The sequence below is a fragment of the Sycon ciliatum genome, chromosome 1 (assembly GCF_964019385.1).
Source record: "Sycon ciliatum chromosome 1, ocSycCili1.1, whole genome shotgun sequence".
NCBI lineage: Eukaryota > Metazoa > Porifera > Calcarea > Leucosolenida > Sycettidae > Sycon > Sycon ciliatum.
Window position 1 is genome coordinate 19,761,605 of NC_088643.1, and position 24,551 is coordinate 19,786,155.

Here is a 24,551-nt window from a genome sequence, read left to right on the forward strand (position 1 = left end):
ACCGTACTGTGGCTCTTGAATGAATAGGTTGCAACCAAGAGTCCATAAACTGTTTTGTATAATTATAGACTCTTAGTTGCATGCAGCCTTCACAGAAAACAGACAACACGTACATGTATGGCGAAGAGTACTGGTATTTCAGACTGTAATGTAGACAACCTCTTCTTCACAATGTAGACAACGCAAACAAAAACCATGAAAAGTTAAAACAGCTACTTCAAGTACATTGTAAAACCAAAACGTTCAATGCCAGCACCATAGGATCCAGACTCATGCTAAGGCACATCAGCATTGTATGATGACAGCCACGATAAGCGTTGAAAAGCAAACCAAAACCAGCAGGAAAGAGCCTACGAACACATTCTGCCGAAAAGAAAAAAGAAAATGTGCTTCAGCTGACAACAAACTCCTTGAAGTGATTACCAGACTGGATATCCATCGTGTGTTTCAAATTTAAAATTAATCCTGTTGCCGCATGGATGGTGCATAACGTTTACTCTCGGATGTAGGAGAATGCAGTCCACTGCACTTGGCATACTGTACTACAAACGCGACAAAAACACGTGCTACATTTCCACACGTGAAAAGAAAATGTAGCCGAGGAATAAAACTAGACATTAAAAAAGTCAGAAGTGCAAGACTACAATCCGGTGGGTATGAACATGACTTAGAAAAGACAGTAAAAGGGTGAAGCTGGTGATGCAAAAAAATCAACCAACCCAGTGAGGATGATCTAATACAGAGGCCCAGCCTAACACAGAGGGAAAGGGAGCGAAACGGGGCAAAGTGTGCTTGAAAAAATTGCACAGCACCAAACAGAGAGCACCCGTATGGGACACGTTCACGATACAACGCGTTCCATTCAAGAAACGTAGCAAACCGGCTACAATGCATGGTATAAGAAAACAGTTAACAGGTGAGTCTGGAACCCCTGTTGACTCTTCCGATAAAGCTCACGCTGGCGAGAGAAACACAGATCGTTTCCCAGCTCTTTGACTAGCTTGAATGTCGACATTCACGACAAAAGCGAAGTCTCGCACAGACAATCATTACAAGAAAACTTCTCTGCCCTCCTTCTAGAGTTGAGAGCAAGTGGACCGAGATATTGCAACCCTCTCCAGTCACGACTCAGACGCCCGGATACAATTACTCAAAAAACAAACCAGCACCTCAAAACTTGACTCGTTTAGATGCCAGGATAGTTCACTAACCTAAAGTCCGGCTGCAGAGGTGACCAGTCGTCAGTGAACGGCTTAGCCCGCACACAGCGGGGTCGGGTGCACATGGGAGTGCTAGCGGTCCAATCGCTTCCAGACTGCGCACAGCTGACCGTAAGCCGTACGGACCACACGCGTGCCATCAGTAGCTGCGCAGGCTACCTCGCCAGCTGGACGGCTAATCTTGTATACGTGTGGTGTGTGTACGCAGACGCTAAATGGATGCAGTCGATATAAGGCACGGCAAGCGCGGAGTGCAGCGGCCCAGGCATGATCGACGTCGCGAACTTCCTGTTCACGCGACCGTGAACTCTTCGTGATCCATGAAGGCGTAGACGTCACCGCGTGTTGTAACGCGTGAGCAGTTGGCATGTTGACTATGTGTAGTGTACGACGCAATCACCCCGCAAGAAGAATGTTGAGGTCGGCCGACAGCGACTTCTTACGGATCGCCTCCCAGATGCGACCGGCAAAGCCAAACCACTGGATCTCGGACAGGGCTGACGCTGCTGGAGAGATCTTGTGCGGCCGTATGGAGAAGATCTTGCGGACAAGAGCAGCGCTGGCAGCAGCGAATGATGGGTGGCCGTGATACACCAGGCCGTGCACTGGAGAGCTACTGCTCACCAGAGATAGCTTGGCCTGGATTTGGCTGCCTTCCTGACCACTACTTGACGCCGTCACCGGTAACAAGAACACATTCACAGCCGCGGCAGAGCCATTCTTTTGCTTCTCGTCGCACACGATCTGGCCGGAGCGCAGGGAGGACACGTGGTCGTGAATGCGCAGCTTGGAATGCCGCATCAGCGCCTCGGTCATCTGGTGCATGGCCTTGACGTTGGCCTGCAGGAAATCGTCCGCCGTCGCCTTGTTGCGCACCAGGACCAGATGCGGGGGCTGCACGTCCGACGTGGCGTGACCCAGCCCTGACAAGTCACCCTGGCCGCCAAGGCTGGGCTTGAGCAGGCTGGCCATCTCCAGCAGATTCAGCATCTCCACGTCGAAGGTGAAGTCCTGGACGAGCACCACGACGTGGCACACCTGCACGAGGAACGCGGCAATCTGGTAGGACTGCAGCCGGTACAGCTCCACGGCATTGTCCGACGTGCCGTGCTGGCGTTCCTGCAACAGCATGCGGTCCAGAATGGACATACTCATCAGCGGCTGCGTGTCCAGCAGTATCACGCGCTCGCTGGTCACGCACATGTCAATGCCGTACGTCTGGTGACTGGCTATCTCCAGGCACGCCTGCGACGCCACCGGAAAGGGCTTAGCGTGCGACTGGACCTGTTCGGGACGCGTACCGGCTAGAAGTGACATGATTGTTGACTTCCCGACGCTCTGCCTTCCCAGGACGCCCACCACCAAGTAATTGCTTTGACTTTGTAACATGTCTGAAGCATGATCATTCCACACAAGGTTCTCATCCAGAAGCTTGTGACAAGAGGGGCCTCCGTCCTGGTACAGCCATTTAGCAGCAGCGGATCGGTGAAAACTCGTGGTGGTACTTTTCGCCTGGTTCTCTGGATCGACTTGCAAAATAGGCCGCCTGGCAATAATTCCACCACGTTTCTCTATGCTGTCTGAATGATTGTTCATAAAAGTTGGCACTCTCCTCTGAGGAGCCCTTGAGTCATTTTCTGCAGGTCTCGGAGGCGATGTGGATCGGGTCTTTATTTGGATTCGCATTGGCATGACCGGTGGTGACGGCTCGGAATGCTCTGGTTCAGCTGGCCTATGAGACTTTTCATCCCACAGTTCACTCTGATTGCCATAATAAGAATAACCTCCACGACCACGACCGCGGTAGCCATCTCTATCTCGACCCCCACGTCCACGACGATTCCTGCCACCTCTGTGTGTATCACGAGAAGAATCCCAAAGTCCTCTTTCCATCATCCTGCACCAAGGAGGGCACTCTCCTACGAACACCGCTCGAGAGAATCCATATCCATTTCTCACATTCTCTTTTTCAAACAAATAATTGCAAGCAGTGATTTTTATTTTTATGGCTTTGTCAGTTTTGTCCAGGGAGTAGTAAAATACACTCCCTGGTTTTGTACAAACATGTACGTGTACATCAAGCAGGATGTCTGTGCCAGAGTCGTAAAATACCTACTGCCTGATCATGATGAGAGTCTTTTTAAATTTACTTGAGGCGTTGAGCATGAGTCTTGTTGTTACAATGTCATGTTGTCAAGAGTACATAACCCCCTTGTTATGTACATCACTGTACTCTTGATGTGGTTGGTCAGGTGCAGGTCGTTGTAGGCAGGGAGTAGTACTACTCCCTGGTTGTAGCTGTGAGTGTGACTTTGACAAAAAAAAGTTTTGTGCGACTCCTGATCTACAACACACTGTATAGTAGTGTAGATCTCTCAAAGAGTGCTCGTACTCGTAGTCATAAAACTGATTATAATGGGGGTTATGTACTCGTACTCTTGGCATAATAATAATATTAATTTAGAAAAGCTGACAGGATCGCTGTTATAAATTTTTTAATTGTGTCCAGTTTAATTTTGAGACATGCCCACTTTTACGTACAAACAAGAAAAATCAGGTGAAAAAGCCACGTATCCATGATGCACATCTCACCCACTATCACTATTTCCAAGAGTCCATAATCCTGGGGGGATTATGGACTCTTGCTATTTCAAACAAGCTACTAGTACTTGATGTCGGGCTGTGCCAAATTCATTAGCTTTGGGCAGCTGTAAAAGGGAGAACAAAAACATTGACCGCCAGCCTTTCAACAGAAAGAACCGAAATAGCTAGCCACCTTGGACTCGAGACACCACCATATGGCTTCTCCCAACAGTGACATGCACAAGCCAAGACCCCAGGCCAGACAGGCACAAAGGTCTGTTGAAAATATTTGTCAAATATGAACATGCCATGCCACAACTTATGATACAGACAAAAAGGGAACCTACACATCGCAGCAGGGTTCTAGTAAATGTGTAAAACCAAAAAACCAAAAACAATCATCCCACATGCATGCTTCACATAATTTGAACCTCTAAATACAAGCAGCGAAGCAAGCAATGACTAACAGCAAACAAAACTGGAGAAAACAAGAACGTGGGGTGAACGGCAGGGAATGCAGGAGACGGATGCGACAAGCAACTATAAGACCAGTCACCACTCACTGCTGCTCCTGGATAGCATGCAGAGAAGCACCAGCAGATGATCATTCTTTTTCGCAGAACAGCCGAGAGAGAGAGAGAGAGAGAGAGAGAGAGAGAGAGAGAGAGAGAGAGAGAGAGAGAGAGAGAGAGAGAGAGAGAGAGAGAGAGAGGACGTACGTACAGACCTGCATCGTTAAAAGGCCTACCAAATACATGCTCCGCACCAGAAAATCCTCAAATCCCACTGCTCAGAGATAGTAAACAGTGTAATTGGGAGAGCTTTTCGATGTGGCTGCGTTGGCGTTTGCGTACAAGAAAAGAGATATGATAAAACTATATGATGGAGAATAAAATATGCACAACGTGGGGGTTACGGGGATGGCACAGCCATGTTGCATGCTAGAAAAAGCAATTGGCAGCTAAACGTTAAAGGAAGGCAAAAAGAGGAATGAAAGAAGGCACACACTATAAACAAAATGTAGAAGCCGTCACTAGCCAAGGATGACAAACAAAAGAACAAATCCTGACAGCTACCAGTCTCTTACTGAACTCTTGTCTCATACGCACCGCTACGGCTAATGTAGCGCACCCACTTGACAGTGTCATGGTCGCTGTAGTTCAGCTTGGGCTCGAACACCTTCAAGTAGCGGACCTTCAGGCCAGAGCAAGCAAACGGCACCTGCAGCGCACACGCACACATATGCATACAGAGTAAAGCCATGAGACCAAAAAAGAGAGAAGAAAAAGTAAATACTCCAATATGGGCGTGTTCTAGGGGTGTTGTTCGCCATTAGACACCCTTAGCAAAAAACGATATGTTGTAACGGTATTATCGTAAGGGGGAAAATACCGTGATTTGGGTTTGACCTTTAGCAAGATGCACGCTATTTTTAGTACGCTGTTGCCACGAGAATAGCTTTGATTTCGCGCGGTACAACCATTTTTGTCACCATATACGAGATACAAGGTGAAATGCGTACGGACTATGCAATATTTGGCTAAAACACGTACCGTTGGTCACAACGATAAATCAGCCCCCATAACGTTTATACGCTGCAGCTTCAACGCTATTTGGGTGATCAAGGTACGAGTACCGTAAAAAAAAACGTTACCGTTGTTTGCTAAGGGTGTCTATTGTCCCCCCCCCCCCCCCCATGGGTTGGCTAGTAGAAGAACCACAGCTTTGGATGCAGAGAAGCACATTCACAGCTTGAAGCAATATGAAATGACTATAGAATGCTTCACATTCCTCAACTTCACACCATATGCGTGGGTGTAACGAATGAAAGCAACGAGAAAGCAGGCAACAGTCAGCAGTGCATTGTGGTGTCAGAGATGCCAGGCGTGGTAAATGCTGCGAATACTCGATAGGCAAGCGATGAGAGGAAAACACAATGCTTCAAAGAATGGGGGCCTCACCTCGAAATTCATTGAGATGGGAGCTTTGGTGACTTGCTTCTGTGCCGCACTGCTATCACTGCTTGGAAGCAACTCAACTTCAGCACTGATCTGAGACTCCTTGAGGCCAGCCATACGTCGCATCCTACACATAAACACATGCCACAAAACGTAAACGGAGACAGGATCAGTAGGAAGCAGGGATACGGGGCACTTCAAGCAATACTAGTATTGAAACCTGCCCCACAAATCAGGTCATGCTCGCACCTACTAACACTAACCAACATGTTTGCCTGGGAAAGAGACATGCAAAAGGATAACAAGGAATTCAGCAAGGCATGCAATTCGAATACAGTCAACTTCGCCAATAACGACATTCGGCGGGGCATCAGAAAAGTGTCCTTATTCGCGAAGTATCCTTATAACCGAAGTCCCATTTGAATGTATGTGAACCCATATTTTGTATAGTATGACATGCATATCAAAATCAAGCTCTTTTCTTGCTCTATGTCAATGTGTACTTTATTTTCATATTGCAGTTGAAAGGAACTAAAAATTCAATATGCAAGGGAAATCAATTGAAAAATAATATGCCTTTTTGAGCCATCTACAGGGCCAGAGACATGTACATGTACATGTATGATGATTACTGTACAATCATGTACAACTACATGTACATTGTATACATTATAGGTGTGCTGGTAAATCCAACAATTTTGAAGCCAACATAAAAAAGGAAGAAAAAGCCCCCTCCCCCTTGGCTGCATTTTCTTGCATGTGTGCCTTTTAATATAATATTAATAATATCCATCACCATAGCCTAGGTTCTGGTACTTCATCATGACAGGTACATGTACTTGACTGACAGGTACTTGAAATAGCTGTCAAAAGCCCAGAAAGTCGTTATTCAAGCAGTGAATATGACCTCGGGGCACTAAAAGCATGTCGCTATACGCGAATTGTCGTTATTCAGATAGTCGTTATATCCGAAGTTAAATGTATACAGTTAGATGGGACTTTGCTCTGGGCATGGAAATTCGGTCGTTATTCGCGAATTGTCGTTATATCCGCAGTCGTTATTAGCGAAGTTGACTGTACATGTAATTCCGGTTCCTGCTCTGGATCTAATCAAGAGCACATTGCGCAATGAACTCACTTCCAGATGATGGCATTCTCAGAGGCCTTGTACTTTGCTTTGCCCTTCAAGCACAGGAGCTGGCAGCCAGCTGTGTTGGATGGAGTTGGTATCCGTACCTAAGACAGATATCGAGCATACACGCACAACAAACTGTAAAACAACTACACAAAAGCAAGAGACTCGGCCTGAACACGCAGACCATACACACAAAAGTGATAAGTTGATAAATAGCGCAAGAAACCAGGCCAGGTGAGCAGAACCTGGAAGAAAAGCAAAGCACCCACCTCAATCTTTTGTGCCAGCTGCTGGGGCTTGAAGTTTGACTTGACAACAACCTTGATCTCCAACTTTGTTCGACCAGTCTCACGCACAAGGGGGATAACACGGAACGGAAGGGAAATGTCCTTGGTTGTACGGTATCTGCAAAATAAACACAAACACACACGCAAGCGAGAGCAAGGAGTTACTGGAGGACGTTTGGGTAAGACATGCACAAAGCCAAGAAGTGACACGTACCAAGAAATCAATACTGTGGAAACGGACATTTCTCATCGTACAAAATACTGGCCAGCACCGTAAACAAGAACAGGGGAAAGAGGACAGCAAGAAAGGCATACCTCATGAGTTCAAATTCGCCATCTGGAGGAATAAAGCTGATGCTGCGCTCAGTCTCGAATTTGCTCAATTTGACGCACTGTGCAATCAGAAGAAGGAACACCACACAGAGGCAAAACGACATGATTCAACCAAGGGCCAGAGGAAGTTCAACAGCCAAAAAGCAAATCTTGAATACACTAATGTGTGGCAAAGAATAGACAGTATGATGACGATGATGATGATGGTCTCATAGTATCGGTCTCCGATGGCTGAACACCAGTCGAACCACACAGGAATAACGGCTATTGAACATCTGTGATCACGAATGCAAATAGCGAAATGTGAGCCAAAAACTGCCTCATTCGTCAGAAGGACGGAGGTTTGATTCCTCCTGGGCCCACGCCATGGACTGCACTGTGTGAATATGTAGCAACAGTGCTGCTGTCAGTCACCATCCGGATAATATAGAAATCGTCTAAGCACGGTCGCCCGTGGGAGAATGCGGGCCAAACGGTTTACATACAGCTTGACACCAACTAATTTGAAGTACACCTCGGCAGCCAAAAGAAGAGCTAGAGAGACACCCAGAGCAGTAGCAGCAGCAGCGGTGTTGGCGGCAATGGGAAAGTATAGCCCCTACCTGATGGAAAGTACAGTCATCAATTGCAATACTGTTCTTGGCTCCAGCCCTGCAATAACACATCACAGAGTAACACAGATCTAACAATATATAGCAGGGACGCTGCCGTAGGGAAACAGTGGCCACAAAATAGGAGCAGACACAAAATCATTCTTTCTGAAATCTTGATACAATACATTTTGATGCGCAAACTTTGTCATGATGAGACTACAATACGTTTTACTCCGAGACAAATATTCATGATCCTGCAATGACCAGAAACATATCTGGTTGGTGTGGTAATTTGTGTGTGTGTGTGTGTGTGTGTGTGTGTGTGTGTGTGTGTGTGTGTGTGTGTGTGTGTGTGTGTGTGTGTGTGTGGAGAAAGAGAGAGAGAGAGAGAGAGAGAGAGAGAGAGAGAGAGAGAGAGAGAAGGCTTACTTCTTCTCAACACTAGCTGCTTCCTGCGTAGAAGCCTTGGACTGCTTCTCCAGGACCAGCTTGTCGTTGAGACCAAACTTGCACTCAGGCATGCCGGACAGGAAACTTTTCATTACGACACGGCCAGAGACATGTGAACTGAGGGTTTGTCCTGCAGCATACAGACAAGACAATGCGAACACGAACATCATGCAGTCATGTAATCATGCGAATGGTCAAGTAAAATACATAGAGAACAGTAGAAGTAAAAATAATAAAAAAGGCTCAAAAACAAAAACAACTAGTCAACAGGTCGAGGGAACTGAACAAAACAACATTCTCGCATTATATTGCGTCAGCTTACCCCAACACGCACATACACAAATGAATGCATCCGTAGACAAAACCACAAGCATAATGGCATCAATGATAAGTGAGCAACACAAAACGGAAACTCCGTGAAGGCAGCAACTGACCTTGAGCAGACATCAACAAGTTGATGCTCTCCAAGACATCCAGGAAGAGTTCATTTCTTCTGTACTTGATTCCCTCCCGGCGCCATCCGATCTGTCCCGTCACCTGGCTCGTGATCTGTGTTTGCTCAGCAGCGGACTACGTATGTACGAGTGCATATGTACAACAAAATCATAGCAGGCGTGTGAGTAGAGAGACAACACACATGAGCACACAGCTTATGTAGATATGTAGTGCTTGTAATCACCATAAATTAAATTAACTGATCAGAAACAAGAATTGAGATCCTCAGAGATTTGCGAGTCTTTCAATATTTGTAGATCATTTGCAGACACACAATGTAAAAATTCAAAAGTAAATTGAGGTTTTCCTGATGTTGCAACTGACCTGGGTTTTCACGCCTTGTTGCGTGATGTATGTCTTCAGAATTCCTACGTCTGTTTTCTGTGGGTATCCAAAGTCCAAAACCTCTGCGAATGGCAGTAGATACGGAAAAGCAAAAGGAAAAAAACCGATCAGCCTTCCGAACTTCAGAACAACACCTCGACAAACTTCCACATCTGCTCATACGCACCATCCAGCAATTCGTAGATCAAGACGAAATTGTTTTTGACCGACTCTTCCGTCAGCTTGCCGAAGTAGGACTCCAAGATAGCCACGGTCTTGTGCAGGAATTCGAAAACACAGGCTGCATTCACATTCTGCTTGGTGACAGCCGCCAGCCATAGATTTGCACAACGAATGTGGAAGAAACTAGTTCGTGCAATGTTGGTCACAGGTGATCGGACTTGTTGCCGGGCATGGATGACACTAACACGGAAAGCGTCGACTGCATTCCTCCTGAAAGGAGATGCACAATGGTACATGTGTGTTGTTGGCACAATTGTTCAAGCCACAATAGAAAATCTATGAAGAGGAACTTACCCGATATCGTCACGGTATACGCGAGAAATCAGGACTTCTCCTTTATGGTTGTACAGAAATAATCCTCCGATCATGGTGACAAAACTAGGCTCAGGTCCAGATGGACCTCACCACCTAAAGAAACGGCTGAGGAGACGAGAAGTCGGGCTTCCTCCAAGCTCAAGTTCTTCAAAAGTCAACACATTCTGCACCACCAGTACGAAAAAATTCGAGCGAAGGTTGCAAAGAACGATCATCATCACCAGCCGACCGTACTCGAGGATCTACCTTCGGCTTCGCAGCATACATGCTGGGATTTCACACTCACAGTTTGTTGGCTTGCATGCTGACATGCACTGTTTGGATGCATGTAATGCAGTGAAGCATAGGCAGCGGAGGAGGGCGAGGCCAGGCGCGCTAGCTGCAGGCCGCCGCCGCTAGCGGTATGTGAAGTATGTATTACCATGGTAACCAGGAGTGTAAACTACTTATTTTCACACTGGCTTTCACCGTGTTCACTTCACAGTTTCATCACAAATTCGACACAAGTACAATGTCATTATTATCATTGATTATGGAGTCTTGATGCTACTACACTGTACCAGCTCTGGGACTGGCCGACATTGTTTTCAAGTCTCTGTCTCTCTGCCTCTGTCTCTATCTCTCTGCCCTGCCACAGTAGTTGACTCAAACTGATGATAATATTCAGGGTTCTAGCCAAAGGGGGTAGGGGGGCGCAGCGCCCCCCTAGCCCTGCTCTGTTTGCGCCCCCCCCCCCCCCTGTGAAAAATTGCCGCCCCTACTCTTTTTCCGATTGTAGTGAAGCATCCCATGGGTCGGTCCTCATTGCACTTCATCCATTCAATGGGAAAAGTGACATTATACAAATAATTATGATAACCCTCAGGGTTATATAAAAAATTGAAGTCTGCATGTTCGCACGGTAAAATTTGATAATAATAATAATATGAGCAACCAACTTCAATAACTGGTTTAATAATAATAATAATAATACCGGCACCTGTGTGTTGAGGGTTATACGTCTTGTCAAGCCCCAAACGGGGTTATGTAAAATGGGGTTATGTACTCTTGGTCTCAGTTGTCAAAAGGTAAAGGTAGCCCATTACTAGCATTAGTATTCGCGCATTAGGGACACAGTCTATTCTGACCGTGGAGGCATGCAAGAGGTGCTGGAGACCTACTGTTCCAATACAATGAGCTCGACATGCCGGTGAAGGTGCTGGAGACCTACTGTTCCAATGAGCTCGACATGCCGGTGAAGGGGCGGTTCCCGGTGGTTTCCCCCTCTCCCTCATTTCCTTTCGGCCTCCACCAGCCAGGGTAGGAATACCGACCCGGGGACACTGTCACTACAATCAGTCATGTGCGTGGTAGTGACTGTAGCAAGTCTTCTGCAATAGCCTTGATACTTGCAGTGCGCTACGCAGATACACGCCAAGGAAAGGCATTGAAGCCATGATCTGCAATGTCAGCACAATGCTACAGACATACTAGTACCAGTTAATACCGGTATTTGTCGTGACTGCGGCGCTATCGCTCCCACATGCATATGCACATGCAACCGATACAGCGCTGCGCAGCAATGCACACATACATGCGCACGCACACACACACACGCACGCGCGCACGCACGCACACACACACACACACACATACCGTTGTGCAAACGTTCACACCGAAATGCGACACGCGCACATGAGTCGGAGTCGGTCAAATCACATAACCATGCTAACAAGTCACTGCTACGGTTTGATTTAGAAGCAAATATCCAGAGATAAAAAAAGGTAACAAAATGCCACAGGGCAGAATCTGAGCATAGAAGACAGGTACAAACAAACAGAGTGCCTACAAGCACAGGCGGCCAACACCTAAAAAACAAAGTCGTGCACACATCAAGACGGTGACGTGAGCTGAAAGCGAAAAATAGTCCAGTTTGCACATTTCGGTCAACGTGCAGTTTTAAATAACAGAGTCCAAGCAGTATTCATGGTCACCGAGAGCCGGGTGAATGCGAAAATAGAAAGAAAGTTATCAGAGAGGCAAGGGTCGATCTTGCACGGCAGTGAACACAGATCTACAAGGTCTCAGCTGTCACTGCTAGGTGGAATTTAAAAAAAAATAAAAAATAAAAAAAACAGACGGAAGGGAACAATAACAGGGAACAGTCTAGCAGAAGGATAAAACTAACAACACTGCACGATTGTGGTTCTAACGTTACGTGGAGAGGGGGCATTTAAAACACTATTCATTTGCAACGAGAGTGCAGAATGAATAGAGAATTACTGGGGGGGGGGGGGGTTTAGGGCAACGGGCTATGACAACATCTCGGCATCTCAACATAAGCACTAAAAAGAAGAAAGACGCACTAAATCTGTACACCTATGCGATGAATAGAGAAAAAGAGCAGCAAGCTGCAAAGCGGATTATGTTCACCGAATCGAATCATACAGCCAACAGATACTAAATACATGCCTACGCTTATATACAAAATACCAATGTCTATACACAATGTACAATACTTACAAATCAATGTGTGCTCTGCATGGGTGTTCGGACAGTACTACCCGAAGGCAATACATGTACTGGCAGAGTACTCACAGGGGTGCCGCAATCAAACGCGCACAGCCGAAGAATAGCCAAATAGGATGACGTTTCATGAAGCGAAATCACATTAGTGGATTTTTGCGAAATCATCACTTCAGTGGATTTTGCGAGTCATCACTTCCGTGGATTTTGCGAAATCATCACTCCAGTCGATTTTGCGAAATCATCACTTCAGTGGATTTTGCACTCCGGCGGACCATCTTGGGCGGTGGTGGAGTCGACAACGGGAGAGCTAGTGTGTTGCCGCGGCACTTTCCTGCAGCACTGCAACACGGCCTGGGAGAGGTAGGACATGGTGCCATAGCGGCCGCTGGGCGCGCAGTCGTAGAAGTGAAGGCACAGGCCGTGCGTGGCGCTGCACACGCCCGTCTTGATGGTGCCGTTGGCGCAGCAGCACTGCGTTGCGTCTCCGTTCTCAACCAGCTGTACGCAGCAGTGTATCACAGTGAATGCAAGAGATGTCAGTGGGTGTTCAATGTATATAACTTAAACAGCTCATAGCTAATCAAGTAGATGTGCATGTATACGGATGCTGATGACATCCCTCAAACTCGCATCTTCATGGCAGTTTTCCAAGAAAATCTCATCTTGATAAACACTTCACTCCTTACCCCCTCTCCTCCATGACATTGAACAAAAGGAGTGCACGTGTACCAGTCCATACAGCCGGCCAGCTGCCAAAGTGCTCACCTGTTCATGCAGAAACGCCAGGTTGGCATTCTGAAGGATCTCGTCCATGTTGATATTGCCACCGAGCTGCTGATGAGGGTCGCACGACGCCACAATGGACAACACCATTAGTGCCTCGACCATGAGCTGCCGGTATTCGGGCTGCGGTATCCGGTTCAGAGTTGACTCAAGCAGGAGAGCAAACTTCAACTCACCAGCAGTCATCTGTATGAACAACAAGTAGCAATGTATAACATACACATGCGTCATTTGCACGGATAGTGTATGACAATTACACACACACATGCATGCACACGCGCGCATGGATTGTTTTTTAATCATTGGAAGTCGGCTTGTATTGGCCAGCGAGTTAATTAATTAAAGGGGAAGTTAAGGCTGAAATCAAAATTTCACCAGTTGTAGTCTTCGGGGTGCCGAGTCGAATGGTCTTGGTCCGAGAAAGCTGAGACGCTCCCTTCCTACTTGAATCCCAATCGAACTCGCGCACTTCCACCGAAACTGGGTGACTGCGCCCTACTAGATGCAGACCTTCGTGTAAGAAAAATCCAGGAGAGTGAACAATCACTCTCACTATCCTCCCAAGGAGAGTGGTGGGAGAGCAGTCTCCACAACCCTCCCCCCTCCTCCCCAAAAAAGTCGCTCGCCTTATCTATCCAAGGCGAGCACAACACGGTTTTTTTCAGCATCTTGCCATACCCCAATCGGATTCAATACCCAATACATGTACAATGTAGCTGCCAAATTCGTTCTGGAAAATCGCCGTACGCACTACAAATGAAAGCTGTTCGGACCACAACTTTAGTTTCCCTTCATCAGGGACAATGACACACGCAATAGGAAATTGAGACAATTCGCTAAGATCCGATCTTAGCATGGCATGGTATTTTTTGTAGTATTCATCGTAGAGCGCTCCTTTCTTCTGTAGCTGACCGCTAAAGACCTGTGCCTGGCGTCACACAGGTCTATGCATGCCCGGACTGTCACGCAACAGAGGGAAATCCTTTATGTCAAGATACTATGATTGCCGCCCAATTGCGGAAGTGAAAATTTGCAACGGTACGTAAAATACCTTGCGAGTGCCGTAACTTCACTATTGGACCTCGGATCGACTTCCGATTTGTTGGAGCCGACCGCTGAGAACTTTCTAATGCGAATAGACCTTTCGATTACTCGATTCCGTTCAGGGAAAGCCGGGTTACGAAATATTTGAGTGTTTTCAGAACTTCATAGTGATGCAGATGCGCTCGAAATTCTCAAGGCGCGCGACGAAAAGTGCGCCCTAAAAGAAAATAAGGAGAGCGAAGGCGCGAGAGAGCGATCGCTATCCTTTTATCAAATGGTCTGTAGATGGGGATTTGTATGCAAAATGTCACTAAAAGCGCCATTTCGTTCTTATAAAAGCACGGATGACCGCGATTGGCCCGTATGTTGTAGTCTTTTGGACGCTGAGTCGACTGGTTTTGGTCCGAAAAGGCTGCGATGCAGCGTTCCTCCTTTATTCCCACTCGAACATGGTTGAACAAGCGGTCACGTGCTCCTGGGTGCCCAAATCACCTGGTCACCACGCCAGCAGGCGACAACTTTCACACCAAGGTTCAACTCGAGTTCAACTCGAGTGACAGGACTGCACCCAAAAAAGGTCGAACAGGCTAGTAAGTTGTGCCCTGCAGGCACGGTGACCAGTTGACTGGTGTACGCAGGAGCACGTGACCACTTGTTCAACCATGTTCGATTGGGGATAAAGGAGGAACGCTGCATCGCAGCCTTTTCGGACCAAAACCAGTCGACTCAGCGTCCAAAAGACTACAACATACCAGGTGACTGGTGTACGCAGGAGCACGTGACCGCTTGTTCAACCATGTTCGATTGGGGATAAAGGAGGAACGCTGCATCGCAGCCTTTTCGGACCAAAACCAGTCGACTCAGCGTCCAAAAGACTACAACATATGGATGGGCCAATCGCGGTCATCCGCGCTTTTATAAGAACGAAATGGCGCTTTTAGTGACATTTTGCATACAAATCCCCATCTAGTAGGGCGCAGCCACCCAGTTTCGGTGGAAGTGCGCGAGTTCGATTGGGATTAAAGTAGGAAGGGAGCGTCTCGGCTTCCTCGGACCACGACCATTTGACTCAGCACCCCGAAGACTACAACTGGTGAAATTTTGATTTTAGCCTTAACTTCCCCTTTAAGCAATCCTACGGCTAATGCTTGATCTGGTGGACTTACCTCGTGTGTCGTTGGGTGACGCGGCAGAAAGTTTCCATCCAAGGAGATGCCATAGCACTGTAGGCACATAACGATAGCAACACAAAGTCATGAACGCTGTATAGCACGACGCAATGGCAGCATGAACATTGTACAGCGCTGGCCAGTGCAACGTGGTAATTCTCCCCATAAAAGCAACAGCCCCTATCGTATTTCCCTATTATACTAGTAAGTGAAACTCGATTATAAGTCCCCCCCCCCCCCCCCACTATCAGGTTTGAGCCATAGTGTTTCAATATATTCAGAGAAGTAGGAGGTCACACTCCATTGTAAGCCGCAACCCCTTCCTCACCCTTGAAGTTTATAGTATAAAAAAGGTGCGACGTATAGTCTTACCGTATTAAAAGTCGTGTATAAAAGCCGCGGCTTATACGACTTTTTTTGGGGGGGGGGGATTTTGCAGGCTTCTATACAAAACAGGTATTTCTATGTATGTCAACACTAAAACCAGGCTCGTGTGCCGACAGTGCATGTCGAAAAATCAGGCTTGCATTCAAACAGGGTTCTATACAAGACGCTAAAGTATACTAGTACCCGGGGAAATACGGTAGTTCCAGTGCACAGCTAGGTGTCTGCAGTGTTAGTTAGGACAGACTGTGCAGTGCCAGCCGGGCTCTTTCTATGCACGGGTGACACATTACACTGGCGAGTCTGGCAGGACATTCACACCAGGTGGGTGTACAACACTGCACGGCACTCATCATAACTTGCTCCCACCAGCAGCGTATTCTACTATTCTCCACATGTAGCATTCGCGGCAAAGTCACAAAAAAAACAGGCCGCTTTTCCACAGATACCCCATGACAGAGTTTTAAAAAAAAAGGATTCAAGGAAAGGGCTTGCTCCCCACATTGGAACTCGCGCTTTTCCGCCGACTTGTGCGTGTGCGTGCATGGGGGGGGGGGGGGGCGGGGGGGGGGGGGGGGGGGAGAACCCTTTCTTATAAGTGATCGCCGAAGCCGCTACCACTATTTCGAAGGATTCAAGGATATGAGGCATTTTGTAGCACTCATTCCTCCTCAGGTGACGTTAAATTTATAAGTTTTGTTATTCCAACTTCCAGATAACGGTGCACAAGACAAAGTCATGTAACGTCACTAACCCGATCCAGAACGTGCCAGACTTTCGGATAGAAGTCGACCGGCACTCGGTTCAGAGCGCCGTCCAGCTGGCGTCGCCGCAGCCATTGCCCGTGACGATAGTGGTCGGCCTCATCCAGCTCATTCTCCAGCATCTCACGGCTAGCATCTCCACTCATACTAGTCAGTACCTGTAATGAGCGCGGTGAGCATAAAAAAAGGAAAGAAAGAAAAGAAGAAGAAAAAACTCCTGTTCGGCACATGAAGTTTATAACAAAAAATTTAATTTCTTTTCCAGATTGCACTTCCTCCGACCATACCAAAGACAAGAGAAGGAGAGAACTAAGTGATGATTACAAACAGAGAAATGAGGATGGCAAACCGTATTCATGGATAAGCAGAAGGACTACATATCAAGAGTTATGACTGGCGGTCCACCAATGTTGCCAGATCATGAACAAGTATAGTCAGATAGTGCCACAACTAACTTGGGCACAGAAGTGACAGGGATACTGAGACATTCAACAATCTGACACCTAGCTCCAACACATCTACCAAGCACAAACCATACATTGAATGTCTCAGTACCCCCATCAGTTTTGTGGAATTTGTGCCTCAACTAACCTCAACACTCTCTCGAATCTGCAGCACTCTAGATGGCTGCTGCTTGTGGCTGGCTGCAACAATGGAGTAGCGATCTTTGTAGTTACTGCCTTCTTCACCGGTAACTAAGCACGGCAAGAGAAGAAATAGAATGAAGAACAATGAATCTGAATTCTGAAAATATCTTATGTCTACTCAATCTTTGGGCAACTAGCTGTATCAGCCTTGTTAGGTTTCATCAGCTCTTATTATGTCTACGTATGGCGTTAGCCCATTGAAGCCCAGCTGGTTTTTATTTCCCAGGCAAAGGAAAAGTGAAAACCATCCCTTTCCAACTCCTAATACTTGAGCTCAGTGCAGATGTGCCTCGATTGAAGGCGGTGACAGTCCAGTAAATGCGGACAATTCAGTCTAACTGACTTTCACATGAATCGTAAGCTTAAAATTATTCTACAAAATAAATTTAAAAAAAATTAAAATTATTCTATACACTGTAGAATAAATCCACTGTGCATTGCCAAATATGGAAGGCATGAGTAATGCATGTGAGTACGCTGGGGTCGGGAATGCACTGCTAAACACCCCACACAACCATCCCCAGATGCTTGTGTGGGGTGTTCGTAGTATAAACTCTGCCATTGCGCAGTGAGTTTATTCAACACATCCTGGATCCTGCCTAGCATGTTTCCTTCTTCATAGTCAATCACGCAGTTTTCCAGCATGGAATTTCATACTTTTGCAAGCACAAACACTAGCATAACCGCATGATGGGCAGCGCGGCTTAACACATTAGCGAATGTAAATAGCATTCAGGTTCAAGGGTGACTACTGCAAAGATACTCCTGCTAGTTTCATTCTGCATGGACACGGAATGCTTACCGCCCTCCACGAGAAATTCCTTGCCGCTCAGGATGAAGTGCAACAGGGATTTCATCTCCGCTGGACTCAAGCTGACTAGTTGATCTGACGCATCATGCACTGCAGTGGACGCAGAGCATTGCACAACATTGCGCAATGACCTAACTTGATGTACTTCAGGAAGTAGAAACAATACGGATAGTGTGTCTTTACAAAAAATACACAAGTAAACAAATACCGGTGCTTGTGATGCCACTCTGTACGAAACATCTCAAATGATGAATGACATCATAATGTATGCTTTGTACGGAAAGGCAAGCCAGCGTTTGTGATGTCGTTCCATACAAAACACCTCAAATTGAAGTATGATGTAACATACCTTCCAATGAGAGAGGGGGGGGGAGTGCTCCACTCACCTGGAGAGTTGGTTTTCCGCGCCAGCTCCGACGCCATGACACGCATGATGAGACTGATGCGCAGGCGCAGCATGGAGTTGAACAGCGCCGGCTCACTTCTCACAAACATGGCCAGGTAGACCAGCAACTCCTGCGCCAGGACAGCCGAGCTGAAGTCTTCACCGTAGATCTCGTAGATACGCTGCTTCAGCTCCTCTGAGGGCAGCGGACTACATACAGCGTGGAAGAAGAAGCAGCAACAACACAAACCGCAATAATGACACATATGCCAGGGTTTGTATAATAGAGGCATCGCCAACAAATAAGCGGATCAGAGCAGTACAAATATGTGTCTACTCGTGTGTCACTGGTGGTCTCATAAGTACTGCAGACCACTATAGTCACCACCTACATGAAAACATCTTCATGGTGTACTCCAACTTACTAGTATTCGGGGGAAACAAGATTATTATAACAATATCAAGCCGTGTGTGTGTGTGCGTGCGTGTGTGTGCGTGTGCGTGTGTGTGTGTGTGTGTGTGTGTGTGTGTGTCAAGAATGGGCTGTGCCAAGGGTGCGTGATGGCACCTGTACTGATTAACTTGTACTTGTACTTGGGCTTAGTTATTGAGCGTTGGCGATCCCTTCTCGTGGAGCGAGGAATAGACTCTAGTGTGGACTTCAGCTTCACAATTGATGGCCAGCTGTTCCCTCGTGTCACTAGGCGGCGTCCCCACTCCGAGTCCGGCCATGCTGATGACTTCGAGTTTGCGGATGATGCCGTACTGCTCGCTACAACTCGCAACGCAGCCGATCAATCCCTGTCTGCCTTTTGTGAGGTCGCATCCAGCTTGGGTCTCACAGTGAGCATGACCAAGACCAAGCTTCTCGTCGCAGGTTTCGGAGTTTGCCCTGCTGATTGCTCTGATTTGGTCATTGGCAATGATAGGGTTGACGCAGTCACCTCATTCCCCTATCTTGGTTCCACCATCACTCCGGACTCGCGGTCGCAAGCGGACATTCGGAGCCGTCTAGCAAAGGGTGCAGGGGCCTTTGGTGGTCTTCGGCGCATCCTACATGACCGGAGCCTGAACCTCCCTACCAGGCGCCACCTGTATGTCGTTTGCGTCCTGTCAACGGTGCTGTATGGTTCAGAATGCTGGACGCCGTTGAAGGCAGATTTAGATAGAATGGACCGGTTTCACCATGCCAACATTCGCTCCATCCTTGGAGTATCGCGCGGCCGACAGTGGGAACAGCGCATCTCCTCACAGGAACTGCGAGCACAGTGGGGTGATCCCACACCATTGTCACGCATGGTGCAGCAGAGACGGCTGGAGTGGCTTGGGCACCTGGCGCGTCTTGATGGCACCAGAGTACCGAAGCAGTTGCTGTTTGGCTGTCTCCCTCAGTCTCGGCCATTCTGTGGACCTCGTCGTTGCTGGAAGGACACCATCCACACGGACCTATCCGTGGCTGGAGTGCGTACCTGGTTTAAGTTGGCAAGCGATCGTGGAGAGTGGCGTGGAGTGGTGACAGCAGCAGGTGAGGACAAGGAACCTGCCCCGAAGAGCATTGAGTGCCCAAACTGCAACCGTCTGTTCCGCCGTAGTTCCGACATGGCCCGGCACAAGTATTCAACAATCCGTCAGCTCCCGGTATCGGAGCAGCCTGGGTCAGTACAGTGTCCAACATGCAACCGATGGCTACATAGCAGAGGAGGCTTTGCGGTGCATAAGTGTCTGCTAGGCGATGACGACCAGCCGCCGGCCCCTGCCCCTGCTCCTCTTGTTGTTCCGGGTGTAACTTGCACAACCTGTCAGCGTTCGTTTAAATTGGCTGCGGGTCTCAAGCGTCACCGTTGTGGAACCAGTCCAAAGCGCCCCACTATGGCTGAACGCCAACAATTCAAGTTTCACTGCCAAGTTTGCCACAACCAACGGTTCCGGAGGCGGCAAGATCTGGATCGCCACTTGGAGCATTGCCTTCCTCCCCCCTAACCTCTCTGACAGTACCTCCCATCTGGGAGCGGCGTGGCCAATTCTGGCAGCTGTCAATAGTAATAGTAGTAGTGTGTGTGTTGAATGGTGCAATCCCAGCACAAGCTGCTATGGCTTCTGCTGTAGCATCGCCATCATCGCCTCCGGCGATGGGCGTCCAATGGTCCAATGGTGTGTGTGTGTGCGCGCGTGCATGCGCATGTGTGTGTGTGTGTGTGTGTGTGTGAGAGAGAGAGAGAGAGAGAGAGAGAGAGAGAGAGAGAGAGAGAGAGAGAGAGAGAGAGAGAGAGAGAGAGAGAGAGAGAGAGAGAGAGAGAGAGAGAGAGAGAGAGAGAGAGAGAGAGAGAGAGAGAGAGAGAGAGAGAGAGAGAGAGAGAGAGAGAGAGAGAGAGAGAGAGAGAGACTATCTGATCGGATGTCACTGCACAGGGGTACGACGCACATCTTGGAGCGACATTCCAGGACATTGCAGGCATATTCTAAAATCTGAGAAACCAAGAGTTGTGAGCAGCTCATACCTGCTGATTGTTATTTCGTGTGAGATCGGTGGCAGGCCAAATGTGAACTGTTTCTGCTGCACAATGAGGTCAGCTGCCGCCTGAAGAGAGAACAAGGAACAAACGTATACAGGTACATGTATGTACCATGAGAAGTACATGTATGACAGACAAGTACGAGACACAGCATAAACACTCAGCGCAAAAAACAGACTGATGCTGTGCATTGTCGGACATGAAATAGACCCAAACCCCAAAAGGCCAGGGAAAAAACTTCTATTTACAACTGTATCTGGACATTCTAATTATCCAAACATGTGCCCACATCACAGCATGCAAATCACACTGGTACTATTTCGGGCAGTATGTTTATCAAGTTCAACTTGACTGCAACAGACAGAGCAAAAACAACCGGGGGGGGGGGGGGGGGGGGGATTTATTTCGGGCACGTACTTATTTACAGACTTTTTATGGTACTGCAGGTAGGAAAAATGTACAACACAGCCCTTTGCTGACGTGTAGTCCTGCAAGGATATCACACGCACGCATGCATGCACGCATGCATGCACGGACACATGCACGGACACACACACACACACACACACACTAGTGCAATGTCCACCATGCGCACATACCTCAGCAAGTTCATCGACCCTCTTCTTCCGCAGGCCGGCCATGTGGCGAACGAGAGACCAATATTGTAACTGGCCAGCCTGGAAAAGGCAGATCAGTAGTAGAGGGAAGAAACTTACACACAGTCACATCACAATGATACGCATGCTGGCACTGGAAGAATCAAATATGCGTGTACCCACTGGACGTCTGATGTCTGTCCTTCAGAACGAATACTGTTGATTGTAAGTCGCATCCCCATTTTCAGGTCCATGCCATTATCGTTTCAATATATTCACTTCAGTAGTAAGTCATGCTCGATTGTAAGTTGCACCCTCTTTGTTGGCTGAAGTTTAGTGTAAAAAGGTGCGACTTATACTCGGGGAAATACGGCATGCCTATGCAGTCTTACATAATTCTGGCTGAAGCAAAGTAAATCATGTCATGTCTCCAGGAGCGACATTGCTCACATTTCTCATAAGTATAATAATAATAATAATAATAATAATATTCGCGGGATCCGCGTCGGCATCGCTTGAATGTTCAGAAACACACAAACTAGCCTTCGCATCCGCAGGCCACCACTATGCCTGTTAACCTTAGTGGCGAATGCAGACCTCACAAGTGAGTCAGGGGAGAGGAGGTTAGTCTCTCAACCAATCGGGCGTGTAACGGCCCATAACCCTGTAAACTGCATCCTTGTTATTCTCACTCCGAGCACCCAGTTGACCGTGGGTGTCGGCGCAGTTCAACACGCGTAAAAAGTCTTTTTACACGCTCCCTGCTACCAGCGCGGGTCTTGAACTCGGGACCTCATGATTCGCAGGCAGGCCTGCAAACCAATCGGCCATATGCGTTGGTATAAGTATAACCAAGACAAAACTTCATGACATCAAGAAAGACAGTTGAGAAAGAGGCATGTTGTGACAACGAAGCCGTACCCGTTCGTAAATCTCCTCCATTAGATAAGCCACCGTGCAGCCATCCCCAAAGCCCGGCACTTCCCACTCAGCTCCTCTGCAGGGTGTACACAAAGGCAGAATGGAAAGTACAGCGATAGCAACAGTTCCAACATTCATATCAGGGCATAGCTTAAGGATTTCATTTAGCTCGGACATATGTCCTTCCGTTTCGAAATCTGTCCGGACATGCCCGGACATTTTCCACAACACATTTTCAGGGTGTTTCTTCTTCTATTTTTTTTAGTAGTACTGAAGTATATTCACAATGACTCATTATGTGGACGTATCTCACACATTACGACTCGAATTTTGCGAACGCGATATGCTCCTTGCAGAGAAGGTAAGTCAGTTCGAATTTGAGTGGTGCAATAGCGGCAGCACCATCGTCCATCTTGCACAGTGCCTTCGCAATTGGAGCGAATTCGAGGGCGTTTCGAGCGGGACACTCTTGCCTGTGGAAACGATTCATTGCTCGTTTATGCATCTCCGTTCCAGCATGATCCTTGAACGCTGATGTTCTCAGGTTCTTGGATCCGGTTATGAAAGCCTCGCTGACGTTTTTACAACTGCGGACTCTGTCTACAAACTTGATGCACACGGAACACTTCAAACATTCTGCTAACAGCCGATCGTTCTTCTGCCGGTCATAAATCAGCCAGGCGGAAGGCATCGTTGTCCGAGATCCACTTATCGCAAGTAGCGGCCTTCACACCACGGACTTTTTGCCCGGCGGCAAGTCCTCTGAATCTCCCTTTCGCTTTCCAGAAGACATTCTAAAAGACTATCTGCATTCCCATGATTCCTGGTCAGTGAAAGAGTGAAAAATAAAAGATGACATCTTCCTCTCAAGAGCGAACAACAGCACTGCAGTTCAACCCATCGATTCAAGTGCGAAGTCGACACCATGTACCAAAGGTCGAAAGTGTGACTGTAGCAACCGCGTTGCTACAGGCGGATCAAGTAAATACGGTGAAGTCTACGCCTGAGGCTACGGTGTAGACGTGTTAGTTGTACGATATGCAAGTCGCAGTTGGCACGAAGCTCCGAAGAAAGCCCAACTCTGCATAAAAGGTCGAAAGGTCGCTGCTCTTTTTTTCCTTTTTTGACCGGACACTATGTCCGGTGAAATTGAAAACGTCCGGTCAGTGGCCGAAAATGGCCGGAAAATGTCCGATGTCCGGCCGTTAATCTATGCCCTGCATATAGGAAGAGCGTTTGAAGGCTTTACCTGCTACACTGAAAAGCATGACATACAACCTGTAAATAGTTTCCCCATTTCACCTCCCTCAAGCTACTGAATTCATAAAGTTCTAAAATAAATCCATCCTGTAGGCTGTAGCACATGAACGGTGCTGGGCTGTGACAGGTGCTGCATGATCAAAACTGCACAAGCCATAAGCACTGAGCGGCCCAGTTCGGGGGAAAGTAGTGACCCAATTGCATTGATGCCCTGACGGAGAAGCAGTCAAGGCGAGCTCATGTCATGTCCGTTTACACTTACTTGCTCATGCTCAAGCAATGGAGAGCCTCGGCCTGCTCTTCTATGGAGTCGGCCGACTTGAGCTGATCCAGCAGCTCCTCCGCATTCAGGCTACCGTTGATCGAGGCGAAGTTTGGAGTGTTGCCACTCGGAGCGGCAAAGGAAGGCGTATTGCTGTTAAGTCTCATCAACGAGTCCATGCCAGCAACGGCTTCGCGATGCGGCTGGTCGCCGTTTGCGTTGGCTCCATTGCGTGGCAGTGGATCATTGACAATATGCGACGGAGGCCGGACCTGCAGCAACGGGTCCGTTCCCTTACGAGCGTCAAGGATGTCTGTGCAGCGACAAACACACACACAACACCCATCAACATCAACGTCAACCCTTTTAGTGTGCCACTAGTCACAAGACGAAAATTCGATGGTGACATGCTAAGTACAAAATGATACAAATAAACTGACATTGTTCACAATTTCTACCATGGCGCCAGTTCTACTTTACCGACTTTCATGATCTTGGGCTTGTTGGAGAGACTATCATAGCCCACTCAAGCTCACTAGGAAGATCACCTGATACCAGTGACTGAATG

The 24,551-nt window shown here is 47.7% G+C and overlaps 3 protein-coding genes across 3 annotated transcripts in view; all 3 read right to left on the reverse strand.

Moving 5' to 3' along the window:
• Window positions 1-114: 114 nt before the first annotated feature.
• Window positions 115-3,206, reverse strand: LOC135817036 (nonsense-mediated mRNA decay factor SMG9-like). The gene has a single exon (XM_065330141.1). It carries the CDS (start codon window positions 3,114-3,116, stop codon window positions 1,617-1,619), a length of 1,500 nt encoding a protein of 499 aa, XP_065186213.1. The 5' UTR covers window positions 3,117-3,206; the 3' UTR covers window positions 115-1,616.
• Window positions 3,207-4,078: 872 nt separating this feature from the next.
• LOC135817046 (AP-2 complex subunit mu-like) lies at window positions 4,079-10,156 on the reverse strand. Its single transcript, XM_065330148.1, has 11 exons — window positions 9,916-10,156; window positions 9,566-9,831; window positions 9,379-9,461; window positions 8,994-9,129; window positions 8,539-8,689; window positions 8,119-8,167; window positions 7,499-7,575; window positions 7,166-7,301; window positions 6,900-6,997; window positions 5,765-5,888; window positions 4,079-5,024 (listed from the first exon to the last, which is right to left on the reverse strand). Exons 1-11 carry the CDS (start codon window positions 9,987-9,989, stop codon window positions 4,887-4,889), a joined length of 1,332 nt encoding a protein of 443 aa, XP_065186220.1. The 5' UTR covers window positions 9,990-10,156; the 3' UTR covers window positions 4,079-4,886.
• A 1,474-nt stretch (window positions 10,157-11,630) lies between these two features.
• Window positions 11,631-24,551, reverse strand: part of LOC135817055 (phosphorylase b kinase regulatory subunit alpha, skeletal muscle isoform-like) — a 31,513-nt gene continuing 18,592 nt past the window's right edge. The window contains 11 exon segments of the mRNA XM_065330157.1: window positions 11,631-12,942; window positions 13,210-13,413; window positions 15,438-15,494; window positions 16,579-16,746; window positions 17,180-17,283; window positions 18,038-18,136; window positions 18,433-18,641; window positions 20,930-21,009; window positions 21,544-21,621; window positions 22,462-22,537; window positions 23,984-24,296. Coding sequence (XP_065186229.1) covers window positions 12,691-12,942; window positions 13,210-13,413; window positions 15,438-15,494; window positions 16,579-16,746; window positions 17,180-17,283; window positions 18,038-18,136; window positions 18,433-18,641; window positions 20,930-21,009; window positions 21,544-21,621; window positions 22,462-22,537; window positions 23,984-24,296 — 1,640 coding nt within the window. The 3' untranslated portion in view covers window positions 11,631-12,690.